General features: G+C 43.5%; 1 protein-coding gene across 1 annotated transcript; it reads right to left on the bottom strand.

Annotated features, from left to right (window-relative positions):
* Window positions 1-9,021: 9,021 nt before the first annotated feature.
* On the bottom strand, window positions 9,022-22,235 carry Fem1b (fem-1 homolog B). Its single transcript, XM_028774598.1, has 2 exons — window positions 21,735-22,235; window positions 9,022-10,718 (listed from the first exon to the last, which is right to left on the bottom strand). The coding sequence occupies exons 1-2, from the start codon at window positions 21,980-21,982 to the stop codon at window positions 9,083-9,085; spliced, it is 1,884 nt and encodes a 627-aa protein (XP_028630431.1). The 5' UTR covers window positions 21,983-22,235; the 3' UTR covers window positions 9,022-9,082.
* Between the last annotated feature and the right edge of the window lie 241 nt (window positions 22,236-22,476).

The following is a 22,476-nucleotide window of genomic DNA, read 5'->3' as shown; positions in this document are numbered from 1 at the left end:
ATATATAATGGTTTTTTGAAGGAAGAACATTACATGTCCGACCTAACAGCACTCTAAATGACATGTGTTGGGTTCCTATGGTCATTGGCTATGTAAATAAGTCTGTAGTAAAATCAAGTATGGATGGCTTCTACATCAAATTAATTACCAGGACCACTGTTCTGTCTCACAGCCGTCAGGATTTCTGAGTTGTCAGCTTGCTACCTGGTAGAGAAACAGCTACAAGTAGCTGGGAAGCAGAGGGGCAAGACATGCCACTGGGGTCTTGATGTGTGTCTGGTGGGGAAAGCCTCAGAGAAGATTCAGACGTGGAGGGTCAGCCCTGGGTAGACTTGGGAGAAACGTTTGTGATGTTCTGGGGAGTGGGTATCACATTGCATCCCTCAGTTGCAGTATGCTGTGAGCTGAAAGGAGGAAGCCAGCAGGAAAGTTTCGTCCAGGCACTAGACAGTGAGCCCTGTTGGCTCAGAAGGCAAAATGTGCCTCATGCCTCATAGGGCGGTTGTCCAGGCTGAGCTTCAAGTAAAGTGCCAGAGTGGCCTCAGTAAGGATGCTGACTCCAGAGTGCCATCCTGAGCCTCACAGGTCCAAGCTTCTGAGGTGACTCTAGCTTTCATGACTAGCCTGTAGAGCCATTCGCTTTTATTCTGATTGGTGCTGTTTCCTACACAGCCTGGCTTTGCAACCCTTCAGCTTTGTCCAAGCCTAACCTGGGGACAAAATAGTCTATAAAAGCCCCAGGAGCTCCCCTTCTGGTACACACAGTGGGTATTACTTGTGCTAGGAAAGGTGGTTGTTCTTGGGAGGGACACATGCAGAGAAACAGCAGAGCAGGGCCACACATGGGCACTGCTGAGAAAGTAGACACCTTTCCCTCACCCGAGGTCTTCACAGACTGCTGCCTCCACTGCCACTTGATATTTAAGAGTAAGACACTGGGATTGAGTCAGTAACTCTGGCTTCAACGCGCAAGATGCCAGTGTGTGACAGAAACAGTTGGCTTCATCATGCTTCTTTCCTGGCATGATGAGTCATTGCCAATTTCAACTACCAGACAAGCGCTAGCCAGGTCTCTCTCCCTCACAAGGTAATTAGCGGGTCCCTCCTAACTGATGTAGGAAAAAATGCCTTCTGCTCTGATGCATGAGCACACAGTTTAACAGACAGACTGGAGGGTCCAGCTCTGTCGAACCCTGTCCCCACGTGAGACGATGTGACCTGGGCTTTGTGTCACATTGTGGCCCTCTAGAGCAGGTACTGCAGTTGACCCTAGTCTTGTAATGTTAGTACACAGATGTTACCTGAAACAAAGAAAAACATGCTCTCAAGTCTCAAAGCTACCTGGATTCTCCAGCCCCATGGCACAGAGCAACAACTAGAGAAGGCTCACAGCAAGCATCAAGAGGCACCCCTGGTCCCTGGGGCAGGAGACAGAGCCCACCTCCAACCCTGAGTCTTCTGTGACCAGGGATTTCTGGGATTAAATCCTCAATTATAAAATGAAAGGGTTTCTGGGGCTGGAGAAATGGCTCAGCACTTAAGCACACTTACTGCTCTTCCAAAGGACCCAGTTCCCAGCACCCACACAGCGACTCATAACTATCTGTAACACCCTCACAGATATACGTGCTGGCAAAACACAATACACATAAATTATTTTTTTACGAAAGTGAAAGAAAGGGCTGCACTAAGTGATCTTTTCAGATCTATAAGCTAGGATGGCCACCCCAAATTGAGTCTCTACTATAGACACTTAGAAGTATGTGTATAAAATTACAATAAATGCAATATATTTATTACACCTGAGAAACATAGGGAAGAGGAGGAGGAAGAGGAAGAAGAGGAGGAGACTGAAAGAATTAGAAACTGTACCTAATGGCACAGACCTGCTATTCCAGCTATTCTGTGGCTAAGGCAGAAAGATCCTAAATTCACTTCCTGCCTGGACAACCTATTAAGACTATCTCAAAGAAAAAGTAAAGAGAAGGCTGGAAATATAACTCAATGGCAATCCTGCCTATAAGCATGAGACCCTGGGTTCAATACCCAGTCCTGCAGTTTTTAAAAACTTGTGGATATAAAGACATTTTATGACACAACTAAAGGGATGTATCTTTTTTGAGGGGGGGAGGAACCTCATAATTGTGCCAGGTATAGTGGCATCATGCATCTATAATTCCAGTCCTCAGAAGATAGAGACAGGGGGATGGAGAGTTCTAGGCTAGCCTGAGCTCTGTAAGAAAGTCCTATTTCAAATACAGATGAGAACAGCTGCTCTTGGAGAACTGGGATTTGCTTCCCAGGATTCACATTAGGCAGCATAGTCACCTGTAGCTCCGGTTCCAGAGGATCTGGCACTCTCCTGGATTCCATGGACGCATGCACAAATGTACACATGCCCACATACATACACATAATTTAAAATAAATATCAAAAAGAGAACAGGGCTGGGGGTGTGGCTGTCACATGATTTAGACTTGATTCCTAGCACCACACGAACTGACCAGATTGGTGGTAGCATGTACCTATCATCCAGCCCTTGGAAGGTGGAAGTAGGAGTCACAGCTCAAGGTCATCCTCAGTCACACTGAATTTTAGGCCATTTGGGGGCTTCCTGAGACTGCTATAGGGTTGTGGAGAAGCTTAGCATTACAAACCTGTCTTTCTAGATGAATCCATTGACTTGGTGCTACACATGATGATTCTTTTTTAAGATGTATTTTATTAAGTGTTTTTTGTCTGCTTGTATGAGTGCACATGCCTGCTGCTCTCAGGCCAGGCTTTGGGTCACATCAAGATGAACGGAATAAAGCATAGGCGCCACCGTGGTGGGTGCTAGGAACCAAACTCAGGTGCTCTGCAGAAGCAACAAGTGCTCTAAACTGATGAGCCTTTCTCCAGCCCCAACAAAATCATCATTTGGGGGGTCATTGAGATGGCTCAGCAGGTAAAGAAGGTACCAGCCAACAAGCTTGACAACCTGAGTTGGATCCATGGAGCTCACCTGGAGTAAAGAAAGCCATCTCCTCTTGCACACACACACACACCCCTCTTGACTCCACACACAATAATTGTGAAAAGGCTTACTGTTTTTACACACAAAATGACACCAGCACTCATGTGGAGAAACAGGCATACAGTGGAAAGGTCACTTATCCCTCACACTCACACACAGAGGTGGAGAGAGCTAAAAGCACTTGCCAGGCATTTTGTCTGTCTCATTGGACCTGTCCCAATTTACAAAACCTGATGCTCATGCAGAAGTACCTCCCACACAGGTCAGTCAGTCTTCAAGGGAAAAAGGAACTAAGACTCAACTGCTCTGTAGGAATTTACTTTTTAATTTTATTTTAATTTTTTTTTTTTTTTTGGTTAGCCGAATACTTCTGTCAAACTATATTCCTGGTAGGTCAGATTTTAAGCCAGGGAGCTGGAAACCTGGGTTTGGTTCCTAGCACCCACACTAAATGGCTCACAACCATCGTAACTCCTGGCCTAGAGGATTCAACACCCTTTCCTGGCCTCCCTGGGCACCTCTACACATAATTCACACAGGCACAAACATGCACACATAAAAATGTAAAGTCAATCTCTTTTAAAAACTTAAACCAGCGGTGGCACACGCCTTTAATCCCAGCGCTTGGGAGGCAGAGGCAGAGGCAGGCAGATTTCTGAGTTCGAGGCCAGCCTGGTCTACAGAGTGAGTTCCAGGACAGCCAGGGCTACACAGAGAAACCCTGTCTCAAAAAACCAAAGGGGAAAAAGAAAATGTAAATCCTGGACCAGTAATATGGCTTGGTGGGTAAGGACACTTGCCCTCAAGCCGAATGACCTGACCTCAGCCCTCACATGGCAGAGATTAACTGACTCCTGAAAGTTACCCCCTGACTCATACCCACACACACACCCAATACATATAGAAACACGCAAAATAAATGTACTTCTTAAATGTAAAGTTCTAATATAACTTTTTCAAAAAATAACTGAGAAAAAATTCCTTTTAAACTTTCACAAAATTTCTAATGATGCTAATATTAGCCACAGCCCAATCACAAAGGAAACACAAAGTGTTAAAGGAACACACATAAAAACTAAACAAAACCATTTTTCATTAATCAGTCTGGCAAAAATTAAATGAGGTAATATATGGGTTCTGTCAATATAGAGACAGGGAAGACAGAGGGCACTTTAACAATCTGCCAGAACTGTAAACTCAGACACTTAAAGCAGAAGACCCAAGGCTAGGAATGAGCTTGCGTGGCTGTAAGTCATGTGGGCGATTACTACTATTCTACTTAGAAAATTGAACATCTAAATACCCACCAATAAAAATCTGAGTACACAGACTTTAAGACCATCCATAGATGTGCTATGGAGTTATGTACTTTTCAATGTACAGATAAGGAATGAAAACATACTTGACATATTAAATCATAAACATGAAGTCCATCTGCATTTTTCAAGTGAAAATAAATGATACATACATGCACAGAAAACATATGGGAAGCTACTAAAAGACATTTTATGATTCTTGTCTCTACAGAATCGAAGTGGACATGGAGAGCTTGGCTTTACTATTTGAGCTTTTACTATAGGATCCCCACACACACACACATAACATCAACAACCCTTTTAAAAGAACTCAACAAAAGATCTCACATTGAACAATAAAGACACAAACTTCAAGATACTTTTTTTTCAAACATTTACTGAACACAACACCATTTTTTCCTTTTACACAGCAAAGTTGTTAGTTTCAAATTAGCTGAGCCATTAGGACTGTCAATTGCCATGAAATCAAAGGTGATTGTACATGTCAAACTCAAGTAGAAGACATCATGCAATATATAAGTCACTGAGAGGCCCCGGTGCAGTCAGCAAAGTTACTAAGCTTATTAAAGTCACATAAATGGCTTGACAAGAGTGCACGATAGAATGACATCACTGGCTCGCAGTAAACCACGGTGAATTACTAGACTACACTATGTAGCTCCTCTGCACCGAGGACTGCAGGGTGCGGGAAACATTACAAAGGGCAGGGTCCTGCCAGTAGGTTAAGGCCAGATCTTACTCCCCAGCTATGTACCTCTGAAAAGACTGGTTAGGAAAGCTTTCGGGGTGAGGGCCCCTCATCTCTTCTCCTCTACCGATTACTGAGCAACAACAACAAAAAAAGCCATGCACACATTTTACAATACCTGATAGGAAACAGGTGCAAAGCCTGCCCGTGTCCTCACCTAGCAGGCCTGCATCTTCATGCCTTCATTTTTCTGATGAGGCTACTCATCCCGTGCTTCACCCCTAAAGGGAAGCTGTAAAGCTGTAATTTAGCAGGATTTGCCCCTGCATACATCAGTGATATACTCCCCAAAACCATCAAACCGCTGTCCGTCCCTACACATTAACACAAAGGTACACTCTACAAACCTAGGACTAGAGACCACATTTACTTTACATTTGTAGTAGTCAATGTATCAGCATTGTCACGATAGGATTAGTTCTAGATCCCAGGCGTGAGAAAGGGGCTGCTGTATACCTGGCCCAGCTCTGGCAGGTCTGCCAGAAACTTCAGAGAAAGCCCCTCAGTGTATGTACATGTCGAGGGGGCTGTCAGATGATATCCAGAATGGAGCTGTACACTTTCAAAGTGGGAGTGCGCACAGCTTAGAATCTGAACGCAGAGCTGAGGGTTTTACTCTTCTTTCTGTTGCATGAAGCCATGAGAAGGGTGCACTTCTGTGTGCACTGAATTCTGGGTAGCTGATAAAGTACACTGCAGATTTTTACAACTGTCATGAGGCACAGATACTTTAGCCCACCTACTCAAGTTCAGCCACTGGCTGCTTCTCAACCAGCAGAGTACAAATAGCACAGGTCCTTTGGCTTCCATATTCCAAAAACAAGGACATTCTGCTGCTTCAATTATCCAAAGCGAGCTCATTTTAACTCCATGCCTCGATTACAACAAAGAACTCCTCTCTAGGACTTGAATTTTCAGAAATGTTTGTCTAAAACAGTGTTACCTTTAGGGAGGTGTTAATCCCTAACCACAGTTTATGTCAAACAATGCTGTCATGCCTAAGTCCTCAAATCACCACTTAGCAACTATCAGTATAATGAGATCAAAACCCCTCTCAGAAACTAGCAAACCAGAGCCTGGCAGATGGGCCGCCCTGGGTTTGCATGTATGAAGTTCCCACAGTGAAGAGCCTCCAGGCGGTGGACTGTGGAAAGCCAGAGTGTCAGAGTCAGCTACCCTTTCTTCAGCAAGAGGATAGCTTTGCTGCCCAGATTAGGGTCAGTCACTGAAGTATAAGGCTTCAATTCCTATCTGCATGAAAAGTGAAAAGCACCCTCTTGCACTCCTGGCTCATGCAAATTTATGTGACAATTTACACAAGTGACATGTTCTGGGGAAATCACTAACACTATCAAGAAAGAGTTACAATTCAAAGCATGATTCTACCAATAACAAACATCAAGTGACAGACATGGCTGCAACAGAAGACAGCCTAGTGAGCTAGCTACAATACCTTTCACACCTATTTTTCTTTAAAAAAAAAAAAATTCATGGAACATTTGGCTGAGCACATTTTCAAAGAATTCTACTAAAAACAAATAATGGGAACATGAGGACCACGTCTTCCTATAATGGCTTTATACAGGTGTTCCACAATGCGAATCTGGAGTGATGGTCCAGACAGAGTTAGACCCTCAGCGAGAGTGCACAACCTGCAGCTACACAACTAGCTAAACCAATCTAGCTAGTTCACCACCAGCACCGTTCCGTTCACTCCACCCTCCTCAGCACTGTCTTCCCTGCTTCAAAAGCTGTCCTTAAATTCTACATCTGAATATGCATATGATTATCCTCATATATAAATAATGCCTTAAAACAGTGTTGGTCCTGGGTAGTGAAGGAGGAAAAATGTTTTCAAAACATGCAGTATTGCCGGGCAGTGGTGGCGCACGCCTTTAACCCCAGCACTTGGGAGGCAGAGGCAGGTAGATTTCTGAGTTCAAGGCCAGCCTGGTCTACAGAGTGAGTTCCAGGACAGCCAGGGCTACACAGAGAAACCCTGTCTCAAAAAAAAAACAAAACAAAAAACAAAAAAAAAAAAAAAACAAAAAACAAAAAAAAAACATGCAGTGTTATCTGATAGATACTTTAAGTTTGGGTGCTTAAAAATCATATTCATTAAAAAATGGAACCAACTGAATACTAAAGTTTCACAGCTATTCCTCACTGTCCTCATCACGCCTTAGAGTCGGAAAGGGAAAGACTTGACCTGAGCCTGGGAAGAGGCAGGGCTGACTCACCTTGTGCAGCGTGTCATCTCTTCCAGGCCACTGAGAGCTGCCAGAGCAAAGTGAATCAGTATCTTCTTAAGACACACCTTCTGACCAAGTCTAGGTTAGAAGTTCCCAAATTAGGGTATTCCAACACCTCCCTTTAAGCCATAAAAAAAGCCTTCCATGTAAACTCTCAAGTCAGGAAAATAACTAACGCAAGAACACACATGAAGCACAACTACAGCAACTGCATCTTGCACCCTTGGAGCAGAAAACCTTCAGTCTCCTTTCCTGCCCTCTCCTGGTATTTCATTTTGTGGGATATCTCCGTTTAAGGCCCTAGGTGCTGATTTGGGCTTGGTCACTTTGTACTGCTCCAACTGCAACCATTCTCCTATGTTTTAAAAGCAATATCCACAGGTAAAATATTTGTGAAATCTTACAGGCTGTTTAAAGTTTGTATCTGAAGTTGTCTCATGACAATGCTTTGCACTAAAGGAAAACAAGAAGCTGCGGGTCTCCACGAATGGTACCATGCACTAGGGGTAGCTCAGGCATTCATTTGGCACTAGAGAAAGTTACAGGAACAACTAGTTTACTTTCATTCTCGTCTCCAGCATCAGTAGAAGCTAGTGCTCCTTCAACTTGAGTTTCTGTGATGCTTAAGAGAAAACTCAGAATACTCTAGAGTTAAAATGTTGCTGGTAAAAAAAGCAAGAAAACCAAAGACTTGAGTACCACATTCTGTGATAGAAAAGTCTACAGCTCTGAAATATACCTTTCGTGTGACACTGAGAATCATTTTCCTCATCAAATACTTCATGACCTATACCCTACTCCTGGTTTTCCTACATCTTACAATGGACTAAGTAAAAACATCACAAGTGTGTCCTCATTCCTTTTCATCTTACATCTAATTAGGGAGACACAAATGCCCTCTGGAAAGGCAGTTTCCAGTTTTTAAAGATACAACACACAAGGGAAGGGCTAGAAGAGGACGAAGTACAATCTCTAGCTATACTGTGACAATGTTTCATAATACAGCGTGCTCCTTATTTAGGTCTGAGCCAAATCAAATGCATAAATGCAATTTAGATCCATCATTACATCAGAGACCAGGAGAATTCAAGCCTAAGGGTGGAATCTAGCAATGTCCACAAGGTTGGGCTAAGATCACCAGTTAGAAGACACTACCCAGCAGAACGCAATGATTTTCAGGAATTCAACTTCCCAACAATAACTGCACATCATTTTCAGATTATTAATCAGTAGCTAAGTGTTTCAAGTCCTCCTGATGTAAAATGTGCTGTATCACTGCACACACACAGTGCAGTGAAAGCCATCCATGCAGGGCTTGAGCATCTCCCAGTGCTCCCACTGTTCCTTTTTAGTTCATTTTCTTCATGAAATCCTCAAAACTGCTGCACGGATGACATGCTGACATCAGCTTAACAGAAATACTTTTGTAGGCAGCTGTTTAAACATCATCAATTTAAAATCACAAATGCCCCTATTACACAAAAATCTTACATTCATTCCTTTAAAAAAAAAAAAAAAGAAAGAAACAAACAAATGTCCAAACACCTTCCAGTTACACCTGAACAGCGCTGCTCTGTTTAGTGTGCTGAACTCAATACCACGTGAGAAAAGAGGCACATGGAACCAAGGACGATGGGCTGAAAGGATAGTGGAAAGAAAAGGAGAATTTACAAACACAGAATTCTATTGTCTGTGATTAAAGTCCTTTACTTTTTAGCACCACATTAAACGATTTTACACATCCAGTCACTTAATGAAATCCAACAAACTCTTCCAGAGTCCGGGGAATCTGGTCTTGGTAGTTAATGTCATTGGCCCGAACTGCTCGGGCGGCCAGGCACTTGAGACTCATCTTCATCTGAGTTTTAAGCAGGATTTCAGACACCCCAGTTGTACTTTTGTCTAGCGGAGTTTTATTCTGCTTGTTTGTCATGTCGGTGTGAGCTCCAGCCTCTACAAGGCTGATGATGATGGAGTGCAAGGTGAGAAAATCACTGATGGGCCTGTTGTACTGGACGATAATGTGGAGGGCACTGTTCCCCTCATTGTCCACCGCATTTACCTCAGCGCCACAGTCCAGCAGGAGCTTTGTGACCAGCGCGTTGGGAAAGCTGCAGACATCGTTGGTGTGGAAATCATCGACTGGTGTGTTGGAGTTGACAGCCAGGTGGAGCAAGGTGAAACCTTCCCGGGTTCTGGGGTCCAGGTGAATCAGGTTGTAGATCTGCTTGTTAATTCTGCACTGGTCTTCTTCACTACACTGGGTCTTGGTGGAGATGCACACAAGGTATAGAAAGGTATAGAGGTTACACTCATAGTTATCCATGGCACTGTGGACATCAGCATCGGAGATGTTTTTAACTCTCTTCATGCTCTGCTCTATTTCCAAGACACTGCATCTCAAAACACATTCTATGTCTGGGGCCTTCACAGCTTCATTGAGGTGTATCATCTGTGAGAAGACTTGAGCAAACCGAAGCAGATCCTTATGGGTATTCCTATTACCTTTCTGTCTGAGATGGAGCGCGTGAAGCCACAGTTTGATGCACTGCTCAAACTCCATGTTATCAGCATAGACAGCGCCTCTGTAAATGATGGGGTGGGAAACATCAATGTTGTCAGCACCTAAAATCCGTTCCCGCACTATAAGGCCCTCCATGTGAAGAGCATCTCTGTCTTGCCGAATAGCCTCCAATTCCTGTGGGTTCCTACACTCAGTTCTGTTCCCATAAGCATGGATGGGTGGGAGAATCTCTTTTTCAAGAATGTTGTCACCATCCTGAAACCTCTCCAACATAGCTAAATATAAATAGTGGTATGTCTTCATGATGTCATAGTTCTCACGGTCATTTGCAAAGGAGGCACCCAGGAGCTCCAAGGCTTCAATCCGACTTCGGCGGTCACAGTCAGCATGAGAGAGCAACAGTTCAACGACATCAGCTTTACAGCTTTCGGCAGCTACCTTCAACGGTGTCATCCCATGGCCATTCACCACTATTGCAGCTCGCCATTTTATCAGTTCTTTCACAATGTCAATGTGACCAGCTTCGGCTGCGAAGTGCAGTGCTGTGGCTCCACAGTGTGCTTTAGCATTGGGGTCAGCACGTTGTTCTAAGAGGTATCTGACCACATCAGTGTGCCCCTTATAGGCCGCGATCATCAGGCAGGTGTTGTCATACTTGTTGGCAATGCTGATATTGGCATTATTTTCAACCAAATATTTCACAATGTCCAGTCTGCCATCAAAGCATGCTGCCCGCAATGGAGTTGAGTTAGTGACTGTGGTGTGGTTCACGTTGGCTCCATGGCTGACTAGAAGCTTAACAACTTCAAAATGTCCGGCTCCCGCAGCACACCAAAGGGCAGTGGCACCGTCAATGACATACCTATACACAGAAAGAACAGTCAGTCAGACAGTGGGCTGACAGGCCCTGACATGCATTCACAGGCACTAACGGAAACTCCACTTTCCCAAACATTAATAAAGTCTCAGTTAGGGTAAAAATAAAACCAAGTAATTTCAGCAAAGCACTTTACTAGTGTGGGATCAATAAAATTATTGCTACCGGTATTTCTAAAGTCATTTCTTTTTTAACCTGAAGAATACTCTCTATGGCAACAATACACTTCAGAAAACAAAGAAGAAAGGCTGAGAAGATTGGCTCAGTGGGAAAGTATTCGCTATGTCAGCATGAGCATCTGAGTTCAAATCTCCAGAACACACTTAATGACAAGAGTGTCGAGTGTCGAGTATCTCACTGTCTCTACTGCAGGATGGGGACTACTACTATGGGGTGGAGACAGGGGAATCCCCGAAGCTAATGAGCCAGTGAGTCAGGTGTACTCAGCATCTAAACAAAGTAATCTGTCTCATGGAGGTAAGCGAGGCCCCATACCAAGGCACATACAGCTTTAAAGCCAGAAAAAGCAAAGCAAGCAAATGCAGAGGGAATGTCTGGGACTGTATGGTCTTTTTACCAAAGGTATGCTGACTCTTCAGTGCACATCATGACCTGCCTCTTGGTAGACCAGGGACCTCTCCAGAGCTCAGTTTCCCCATTTAGAGAGACAGCTCCAGTTCCTACAGTACTTCTGTTAAGATGCTGCTTTAGGGAGGAAAAAACAGAAAGCAGATGACAGCAGCCCTAAGACGGTAGTTCTCAACCTGTGGTCACCACCCTTTTTGGCAACCCCCTTTCCTTCCTCCAAAAATATTCACATTACAAGTCATAACAGCAGCAAAATTACAGTTATGAAGTAGCAATGAGAGTAGTTTTATGGTGGAGAGTCACCACAAACAACGTGAAGAGCTGCATTAAAGGGTTGCAGCCTTAGGAAGGCTGAGGACCACTGCTTAAAACCTACAGCGGCGAGAGGAAACAATCACTGGGTCATACAGTGTCGTTGGTGGCTTTCACAAGTGTGTTACAGTTTCCTCTTGCCCAGCTAGCTCTCAAATCATTGAGACTGGACTACTGTATTTGCTTAACATGCTTTAAAGGCACAAAAGCTGCGCGGTGCTACTCTATTTTAATCCTCTAACCTGGCTACCTCCCAGCCAGAATTCCCAAATACCTGCATTTCATGCCTTTCTCTGCTCAGAACTGTTTCCTCATGGTGTCTCTTGGACTTTCCCCATGGGTAATCCACCTCCTCTCTCTTGTACCCATCCCCTGGCTGGGAGGAAGTCCTGCCCTATTCTCTCCAATGTTCAGTCATTGGCTGATCCGCTTTTTATTAACAAATCAGAGAATAAATGGGGAGCAATGTTTACACAACGCTGAAGCAGGAGACACTTAATAACAATTACAATCAGATAGAGGGGAGACAGAATCAGGATTTGAATCTTCACACAGTATTCAACATTATGTCTACACAATATAGACAGCTGTACACTGCTTTCCTATGGGAAATGTACCGGATGGCAGGATGCATTGGAGACTTACTAAGCAAATATGGTCACCACAAAAATATAAATGCTGTATAAAAATGTGTTTTAGCATACTACATCCCAAATGAAAAGATGTGTTTGTATACTGTGTGGCAGTATATATTCCTGAAGCAAATCATTACGAAACATGAACAGCAGCAAACAACCAGCATTTGAGAAACTACCCAGGCAACTCCCTGGCTGGACTGTGTGGACACTGAGGCTCAGTTACCAGCTACTCACTGAGCCACTGTTGTTACAAGCAGGGTCTGCAACCTCTACAAAGTTAGGCTCTTCTGAGAAGTCCATCCTTTCCCACTTTCCCCCAGTCTCCTTATTCTAATTTTAATCCTACTGATAATGGTTTCATGGGACCTGAAAAGAAGACTTTTTGCTATTGATATTTAGAATTACTGTGCTAGAACCAATAAGTACAACTGACAAATATTAGGGCAGAGTGATGACCAAATAAGCACACCGAATATCTACCCATGAGCTCCTACTACACAACCTTATGTTGTGACACAGATCAAATTACAGCCCCCACAAAGTAAGAGAGTACAACTCCCATAATGCCTCTCCAAAAGTCAGGTATTAGCACTGCAGATAGGGTACCTCCCTGACTCTTTGAAATTACAGCTCTTATGAAAGAGGCTCAGCTTTTGGCAGTGGCAGGCTGACCTGCTCTTCTGCCTTCTACCATGTGGAAAGACAGCATTCTTCAGTGCAAAATGCAGCCCTTGCCAGACAACCAAACTTCCCTTCACCTTGAATGCCCCAGCCTACACGATATAGGAAATAAATTTCCACTCTAAGAATCAGTCTTAGATATTTGTTACAGCAGCACAAAATCAACTAAGACTTTAGAAAATCATAAATCAGCCCCAGTTAACATTACAAAAACAATATCCTCTATTCCTTTTTGTTAAAAAAAAAAATTATTAGTCAGAAGTAATGGTGCACACCTTTGTCCCAGCAATCAGGAAGCAGAAGCAGGTGAAACTGATTTCAAGGCCATCCAGGGCTACACATACATAGAGAATGTGTGCAAGTAGGTACATCCCAGTGAGTGAGTGAGAGTGTGAGTGTATGAGAGTGAGTGTGAGTGAGTGTGTGTGTGTGTGTGTGTATGTGTAAAATGAAGGGGCACAGATGCCACTGTACATCCGGAAGTGAGAGAACTTGAGGGAGTTGGTTCTGTACTTCGACCATATGGCCCCAGGAATGGAACCTAGATGATTAGGTCTGGCCACAATGAACTTTACTGACTGAGCCATTCCACTATTCCTGAGTTTGTTTTTGATACAATGTGCTAATACCAGTCTGGAAAAATTCTTTTGAAACTGAAACAAATATTGAAGTACTGTTTCTTTGCAGGTGACACTTTTTATGATATTGAAAGACCTTTTGGTGTGTTTGGTGCTATGTAAACCTATTAGTTACAATATCTGCAAGAAAGAGATGATAACAATTATTTATCTACCATATAAGGCTACTGGCAGGTTATTATGAAGACTGAGTTATACAGCACATTAAGTAATTATACAATACTAGAGACATTGAAATATTTTGTGGCTTGGCAGTGGTGGCTCATGCCTTTAATCCCAGTACTTGGGAGGCAGAGGCAGGCGGATTTCTGAGTTCCAGGCCAGCCTGGTCTACAGAGTGAGTTCCAGGCCAGCCAGGACTACACAGAGAAACCCTGTCTCGAAAAACAAACAAAAAAAAAAAAACAAAAAAAATATTTTATATGAACAATTTGATGCACGAGATATTTTTCCTTAAAGCCAGCTGTACCTCTTTAAGTCTATAGCTTAGTTAGAATTACAAACCTAGTAAAATGCACAGATCTTTTAAATTTAAATTTGTATTTATTGTATTGCATTAATTTATCTGCGTGCACTACAGCATGCAGGTGGAAGTCAGAGGACAGTTTGTGGGAGTCAGCTCTCTCTCGTACTATGTGGGCTCTGCAAACTGAACTTGGCAGCAGACGCCTGTATCTATTGAGCCATCTCATCAGCTATGAGTCTTGAGAATCCATCTATAGACTCATTTTCTGATCCAGGTATAAAACATTTTGATCACCCTAAATGTTCTCCTTGGGCCTCTTCCCAGTCAGTTCTTCCCTAGATCACTTGTCTGCGATATAAATTTCCTATTACTGGAACCCTGCAGCATACTCCTTCATGTTTGGCTTTTCTCACTAACTGCGAGATTCTTCCATGTAGTTGGGTATATCAGCAATTTTTTTTTGAATGCTATGCAGTATTACGTTGTATGAGTATTCTACAGTTTACTTATCCACTGTCCTCTTAATGGACATTTTGGTTGTTTCCAGGGACTGACTTTTACGAATAAAGGTATTCTAAATAGTCTTTTTATTTTGGTTTTGTTTGAGGCAGAGTCTCAATATGCAATTGACTCTAGCCCCTGATCACTGGGGTCCTCTGGATGAGCAGTAAATGCTCTTAACTACTGAGCCCTCAGTTTACCTTTCCAGTCCCTAATGGTTTAAAATGTTGTGCATCATATGAGGTCAGAACAAAGGCTGATTTTCTCCTACACTGGTTATTTGCTCCAGCACTATTTATTTAAAAAGTGTGCCTCCTACCTGAATTTCCATGAAGCTTTTCTTCCCGGCCATGGTGCTGTGGACTTGAACCCCAGGGTGTTATATTCCTAGGCAGGCACTCTATCACTGAACTACATTCCCAGTCCCACTGGAGCCTTTTTCATTAGCCAGCAACTCCACAAGTGAGTTTATTTCTGGAATGTTCTCTTGATACATTATTTTATCCTTCCACCAATGTCACATTTAATTATGGTAGTTTCTTATTTTCTCTTCAAAATTACCTTACATTCCCATATACTTTTAGAGTTGGCCTGCCAGTTTTCACATGTGTGCACATGCTTGCTAAGAGTGTGATTTGGAAAACAAGAATGTACAGAGGTCCCTTTGGTTGGAATATTCACTCAGCTACTGAGATGTCTAAACCATGAACTTGGGAGTCTTTCTCTGTTTAGTTTGTTACCTTCTGTTTATCTCAAAGACATTTTGTAATTTTCAGTGCAGAAGTCCTGTACATTATACCTTTGGTTTATTACTAGAGACTAATTACTTTATAGTAGTGCAAATGGTACGTTGTGACAAGGAAAAAAACTCGCACTGAACTCTGTATATGAAGTGAAAATTTAAATATACTAATTTGAACTAGACTGAACTTTGGTTAGACAATTGTTGGGAAGAGGCACAGTTGGCAATCACAAAGCTATTGCTTAGCTAACATTCCACTGACTCCTCCACTCCTTTTTTCTTTTGGTGATTTTTCTACAATAGACTAGCCTGGAAATTGCTATATAGCTCAACTGGCAGTCCTCCTGCCTCATCCTCTCAAGTACTGAGAGTACAAGCATGTACCCATCATGTCTGGCCCAGATTAATTCCTTAGTTTACAAACAAATAAATGAAAATAAGAGTGATATTTTAAGCTGGGTATGGTAGCACATGCCTAAATGGGAGTCTGAGACAGGAGGATCATAATGTTGAAGGCAGCCTTCACTCTGGTAAGCCAGCATTAACCCTCTTCCCTAAAATAGATATATTTATATATTACATATAATTATATATATATATATATATATATATGTGTGTGTGTGTGTGTGTATGTATATATATATATAAGTACATATGTATTTATATTATATTTATATATACATATATACAAATAATTATTTTGTTTTATTTCATCTTGAGACAGGGTCTAAGTAGCCACTGTCTAGTCTGGAACATACTGAGAAAAAGTAGTATTTTTTAATTGCTAGTGTAAAACTAATATATGTAAAGGACCTGTTTTAATGTAACATTTCTTGATATTTAAATAGCTTGTATTTGTATTCGTAGCATATGGCAATTTTATTATCTTTAAAACCAATTCATGGGGCTGGAGAGATGGCTCACTGGTTAAGAGCACTGACTGCTCTTCCAGAGGTCCTGAGTTCAATTCCCAGCAACCACATGGTGGCTCATAATCATCTATAATGGGATCTGATGCCCCCTTCTGGTGTGTCTGAAGACAGCTACAGTATACTCATCATATAAATAAATAAGTAAACAATAAATAAAAATCTTTAAAAAACAAAACAATTCATAAGGCGTAATCAGTTAGGGAGTGCTTGCCGACCATGTGCTAGACCCCGGCTCTAGACCCCGGCTCTAGACCCCGGCTCTAGACCCTGTTTAGCACCGACAGCTCTATACTCATCACACACTAAAGCACCTGCTCCCAAGCCAGTCCAAAGACGCTTGTACCTAACATCTGTTAACTATGCACTTGTTTTGATTACACTGCGTTTACTTGTAAGTGGGGGGAATGGGGCTGTGGTGAGTGTTTCCTGTATTCAAGTACTGCATGAGTACACCTATCCATAGAGGCCAGAAGAGGATGTCTGACCCTTGGAGCTGAGCTACTAGTGGATAGGTCATTTCATGTAGATTCTGACCTAACCTAGCTTCTGCGAAAAAACAGTATAAGCCATCTTGACAGCTAAACCATCTCTCCAGCCCTGTCTTTTAAGCATGAGGGGAAGAAATGAAACAAAAAAGATTAGAATATTTTTCTGACCTCATTTCCCATAATCTATGATGAAAAGGTAAAAATTAAATTTCAGGTACATATTTACTTCATATGATTTTTTGTACATATTATTGATGCAGTGATGCATATCTTTAATCCCAGCCCTTGGGAGGCATAGGCAAGAGGATCTCTCTAAGGTCTACAGAGCAAATTACAAGACGGCCAGGGCTACACAGAGAAACTCTTGTCTTGAAAAACCATAATAGTAATAATAGTAGTAATATTTTTTAAGATTTATTCTTATTTTATATATGAGTGTTTTGCTTGCATGTATATCTGTATACCATTTGTATGCATTGTCTTCTGAAGCCAGAAGAGGACACCTAAGAACAGATGGTTGTGAACCAACCAGGATTCAAACCCCAGGTCCTTTGGAGGAGCAGTCAGTGCTCTTAACTGCTCAACCATCTCTCCAATATCTTTTGTTTTATTTTGTGAGACAGAGTTTCACTAGGTAGCCCTGGCTGTCCTAGAACTCACCATGTATACCAGGCTGGCCTCAAACTCAAGAGATCCTCCTGCCTCTACCTCCAGAGTGCTCAGGTTGAAGGCAAGGACCAGCACACCCAGCATTATTATTAAATTTTAATTATTTAGTGTATATATGCAAACTCACACCTCATGACATGAATGTGGAAATCAGAGGACAGCTTCTCTCCTTCTACCTTGTGCTTTCCAAGGACTAAGTTTAGGTCCTCAGGCCTAGTGGTCGGCACCTTCCCCACTCACCCATCTAGCTAGCCCTTCACTTTTTATAATGGAAAGTACTGTTCACCTTACTGTCTTTCCCAAGATAGTCTGATATTTTCATTTCTCCTTATTCATATAGAAATGTAATAGGAACTATAGAATAGTTTCAATTATCTACTCTTTTGTTTGTTGTTTTGTATGTACACACATGTATGGTATGCATGTATGTATATATACACATTCTTACAGAGGCAACTAAAATTCAGGTATTTTCTCACAAAAAAGTGTGTGTTAATATGGGGACGGGGTGCACACTGAGCACGTATGCACATATGTATAATCTACATAGCTCTAAAACAAAAATAACGAATTTTTTGTTTGGTTGGAGTTTTTTGTTTGTTTGTTTGTTTGTTTGTTTTTTGTTTTTCGAGACAGGGTTTCTCTGTGTAGTTCTGGCTGTCCTGGAACTCACTCTGTAGACCAGGCTGGCCTCAAACTCAGAAATCCACCTGCCTCTGCCTCCCAAGTGCTGGGATTAAACGCTTGTACTACTACCCAGCAATACTGATTTTTTAAAACAGAATATAAAGATGTGGGCTGGAGAGATGGCTCAGAGGTTAAGAGCACTGACTGCTGTTACAGAGGTCCTGAGTTCAATTCCTAGCAACCACATGGTGGCTCACAACCATCCGTAATGGGATCTGATGCCCTCTTCCAGTATGTCTAAGACAGCTACAGTGTATTCATATAAAACAAATAAATAAATCATTTTTAAAAAATTGATCTTTCGGGGGCTGAGAGATGGCTCAGTGGTTAAGAGCACTGACTGCTCTTCCAGAGGTCCTGAGTTCAAATCCCAGCAACCACATGGTGGCTCACAACCATCTGTAATGAGATTTGATGCCCTCTTCTGGTGTGTCTGAAGACAGCTACAGTGTACTCATATAAATGAAATAAATAAATCTTTAAAAAAAAAAAAAAAAAAATTGATCTTTCTAGTCTTAATCCAAAACTGCAATGCAAATTCTGTGCTATGTATTTTTTTAATAAACAATAATCTGATCAATCCAATCTCTTCAATAACAAAGGCATCCATGAGGTATAGAGTTTTTACAGTTGAAAGAAGGCTTCCAGCTTTCATTTCCTAGTTCTGCTTGAAATGGAAATGCCTGGTTCAAGCCCTGGGAATGAAGATGAGAACTCATTAGATGTGCATGATCAGTGCCTTAGTTAAAGTCCTGGACATCATCCTCAAGCCCAGTGGAGCTTCTTGACACATTGCCAGTGTTTTCCTATGCAAAGACGGAGTATGTGGTCTTCCTGTCTTTCTTCTCACTGGACATTCATTAAGTGCTCATCCTAATACTGGCGCTGAAAATCAGAGCGCTCAGCAAAAGACTTCAGCATTTTTCCCACCAAGCTCTCCCCACCCATGTCTCAGCAAACCTGCTCAACAATATGTGGTTCCCAAACCAGCGCACAGGAGTCAGGCCTCAGCATCATTACTCCAAGGCTACAGGATGCCTTCCCTTGGTTCTGTTCCCTTTCTGCCGCATCTTTGGTGGCTTCCCATCCATCACCAGCTGAAGTTCTTTTTCATTCCCTCATGGAACTCTTCTCTACTTACCTCTGCCAACTCTGCTGTTCACATGCTGAGCCACAAGCAAAATAATCTCAAATATTATTTCAAAAACAATGGACAAGGACTCAAATTCTAGGTGGTGGTCCCTTCACTCTAGAGCAGTGGTTATCAACCTTCCTGATGTTGCAACACTTTATTAGTTCCTCCTGTTGTAGTGACCCCCCCAACCATAAAATTATTTCTGTTGCTGCATCCTAACTGTAATTTTACTGTTAGGAGTCATAACAGGATAGCTGGTATGGGATCCCTATGAAAGGGGTCACAAACCGCAGGTTGAGAACCACTGCCCTAGAGCCTATAATATAAACCAACCTGCTTGGTATCCTAAGGTTATAAAAGCATTTAGGTAGAATACAGTATGATGCATTATTAACGACATGGATCCAGCTCAAACACTACCTCCTTTGTAAAGCCTAGATTCTCCTCCACCACAAAGCTGAGGGATTCCTCTTCCTCTAGTCTCTCTCAGCAGCCTCAGAGACTCTTATAAGCCTAAGTGGCAGCACATCTGTAATTACTAATGCTTGATTCTCCCCTCCCCTCCCCTCCCCTCTCAGCTAACTGTCAGCCTCTACAGTGGGAGCACAGTCTCATTTGTCTCTGAATACAGACCCTGCCAAACGCTTAGCACACAGTGGGTGTCTGACAACTGCCTGCTTTACAATTCCTTAATCTCACGAGTTTGTGCAGAATGGTAAACAAGATATTCAGGTACACAGGCTCAAAACTGCATTTCCAATCACGTCAGGAGTTGGGGGAGGGGTACTTGTTTGTTTTGAAATAGGGTCTATGTAGCACTGGCTGGCCTGGAACCTCTATATACCAAGCTGACCTCAAATTTACATAATTTTCCTACCTCCCAATGTTGGGATTACAGGCCTGCATCATCACACCTGGCATCAGGTTTTTTTCATTATCACCTCAAAATAGCTTTCTCGTCTCTGATCTAAGAAGCCAGCAATGACCAGAGCCTTTCTAAATTGTGAGAAAACCAATTTCTACCTGACAGGTCCTCTTATCCACCCAGATCTCAGCAAGCTCCATGGCAACAGCTGCTATCACAGGGACTCATCCCTAACTTAACAGAGTGTTTATATAGTGGGGCCATCCTGCTTCAGGGGTAGGCAAGGTTGTGAGATGCTGGAAATTTCCAGGACACAAAACCCAAAGAGGAATAATGAACATGAAGCGGGTTGCCATCTTTGCTCAACACCACCTTCCTGCTATCTACAGTAGCACCAAAGATAAGCCATGACCCGGGCTGCCATTTCACTAGAATGTAACAGTCCAAATAATTTCTTTCTCACTTAAAACTGACTCAAAAGCTTTTATGGTTTAAAGGGTAAAAAAGCAACCAAAATTTAACATTGCCCTAATCATCTTTAAAAAAAAAAATGCTTCAAAGCTGACACCTATAATGCCAGCATTTAGAAGCTGAAGCAGGAGGCTGGGGGGGGGGGGGTCCCAGGCCAGCCTGGGCTACACAGCAAGACCAGGGTTTGAAAACCAGAAGTAACAAAGATAGATAGATGGATGGATGGATGGATGGATGGATAATGCTTTCAAAACAGGCTTTTTTGGTCAGGCAGTTTTTACTAACCAAAACTAAATTGCACATTTCTATAACTTAGATTCCATCTACTGCAAAAGAAAATGCTAAACTAGTAATAGCTCATTTATTTGCAGATCAACAAAAGCCAATCTTAATCAACAAAGCAAACTCTGAATACAGCTGTATTATGTCAAGCATTCTGCAATCGTTCAGCACAGGAAAAAAAAAAGGTAACGTCAAGCATGTCGACTCTGTTATCTTCCCCCTCCCCCAAAACAATTAACCTCAAACGAAAAAATTATAAGAATAATAGTAATTTTTGAACAATATTAAGTGTTGCCTTCCCACCATATCACCCTATAGCATGTAATTTAGCAATGGCGTAACTTCTACGCCAGGCCCAGAGCCACCTGTACAGCCAAAAAATACCAGCCATCAATATGGGAACCGTGTCTAGAGATGCCGGGCTGCCTGACGAAATTCTAGGGGCTTATTTTAACAGAAAGCCCCAGCGATCTGCTTGAGGCTCGATCTGACCACGGGGGACCGGGAGCAGAAGGGATACGGAGAGGTTAAATGAAACATCAAAAGGTCCTCAATTTTAATTGTTGATCTCGTTAATTTCCGGTCTAGGTTACGACGCCAGTGCTGATATAAAGATATAAAAACCTAGATGGGCAGCCACCACTCCGACCCTGCATGTTCGCTGACTAATGGAGAAGACTATGGATCTCAAGACCCAGGGTGTGGCTACCACCTACAGGGGGAATACCGTAGGAGTCGATAAGACGGCAAAACGTAGCCTTAGGAGATGAGGTGGGTATCAATGGGGCTGAAGGGGGTCTGAAAAAGAAGTGAGTCCACACATTAAAATAGGGCTAAGGATGGGAGGATCCAGGACTTGGGAGGTCCGCGCGCGTCGAAGGGAGGCTGGAGTTGGGATGTACCTACCCGTCGAAGCGGACGGTGCCAGTCTGCTGGGTCTGCACACGGTAGTGTTCTAACAGCAAGCGCACCACCTTGGCGTGCCCATTGCGGGCTGCGATGATGAGGGGTGTGGAGCGCTGTCCTCCCTGCTGACTGACATAGCCCAGCAGGTAGCGGATATCGCTCTCCGACCGGTTAAGGAGCAAGGCAGCCAGAGTGAGCACCTTGCCCTCGCTGGCCGCCTTGTACACATAGCCAGCCAGGCCCTCCATGGCCGCTGCCAACTCCAACACCCGTTTGGTCGCCACCGCTGCTGCTGCCTTGCGCCCCCGGAGGCCGCGTCCACCAGCACTTCAGACCCGGGCCCTCACAGCCCATTCAACAGGGCGCCGCCGCCGCGCCCAGGCAGCAGCGCGACCCAGCGAGGGCGGAGACACAGAGGTGGCCGAGCGCCGCCGGAGGCACAACCGTGACCCGGCCCGGGCGGGGAGAAGGACGATCAGGGCCGCCCCCGAGGCCCCAGGCACCGGCCCTGGGCCGAGGGGATCTCCATGGCGGCCGCCGCCCCGGGCCTCAGGCCGCCTCCTTCCTGCGGGCTGCGACAGGCGCGCGCCCGAGCTACGGGTCGCCGCTAGGGTCTCCAGAGGCCCGCGCGCGCCCCGGATGGCGAGCGATGTACACGCCTGCCCCGCGCCGGGCTGGAGGATCTGGAACGGCCTCCGCTTCGCTCCTCGCCGCAGGAAAACCGCGGGCACTCGCCCACCGG

This window comes from Grammomys surdaster, unplaced genomic scaffold (genome assembly GCF_004785775.1).
Source record: "Grammomys surdaster isolate TR1022 unplaced genomic scaffold, NIH_TR_1.0 241, whole genome shotgun sequence".
NCBI classification, from domain to species: Eukaryota; Metazoa; Chordata; class Mammalia; order Rodentia; family Muridae; genus Grammomys; species Grammomys surdaster.
The sequence above is the reverse complement of the archived record's forward strand: the minus strand, read 5'-3'. Positions and strand labels throughout refer to the sequence as shown.

Bases quoted from the DNA above. Each gene is read 5' to 3' on its own strand.
- Fem1b (XM_028774598.1), bottom strand. From the start codon at position 21,982: ATGGAGGGCCTGGCTGGCTATGTGTACAAGGCGGCCAGCGAGGGCAAG. The intron at 10,719-21,734 runs GTAGGTACATCC...TTCTGTGTATAG, and splicing joins GGCACCGTCCGCTTCGACGG to GTATGTCATTGACGGTGCCA.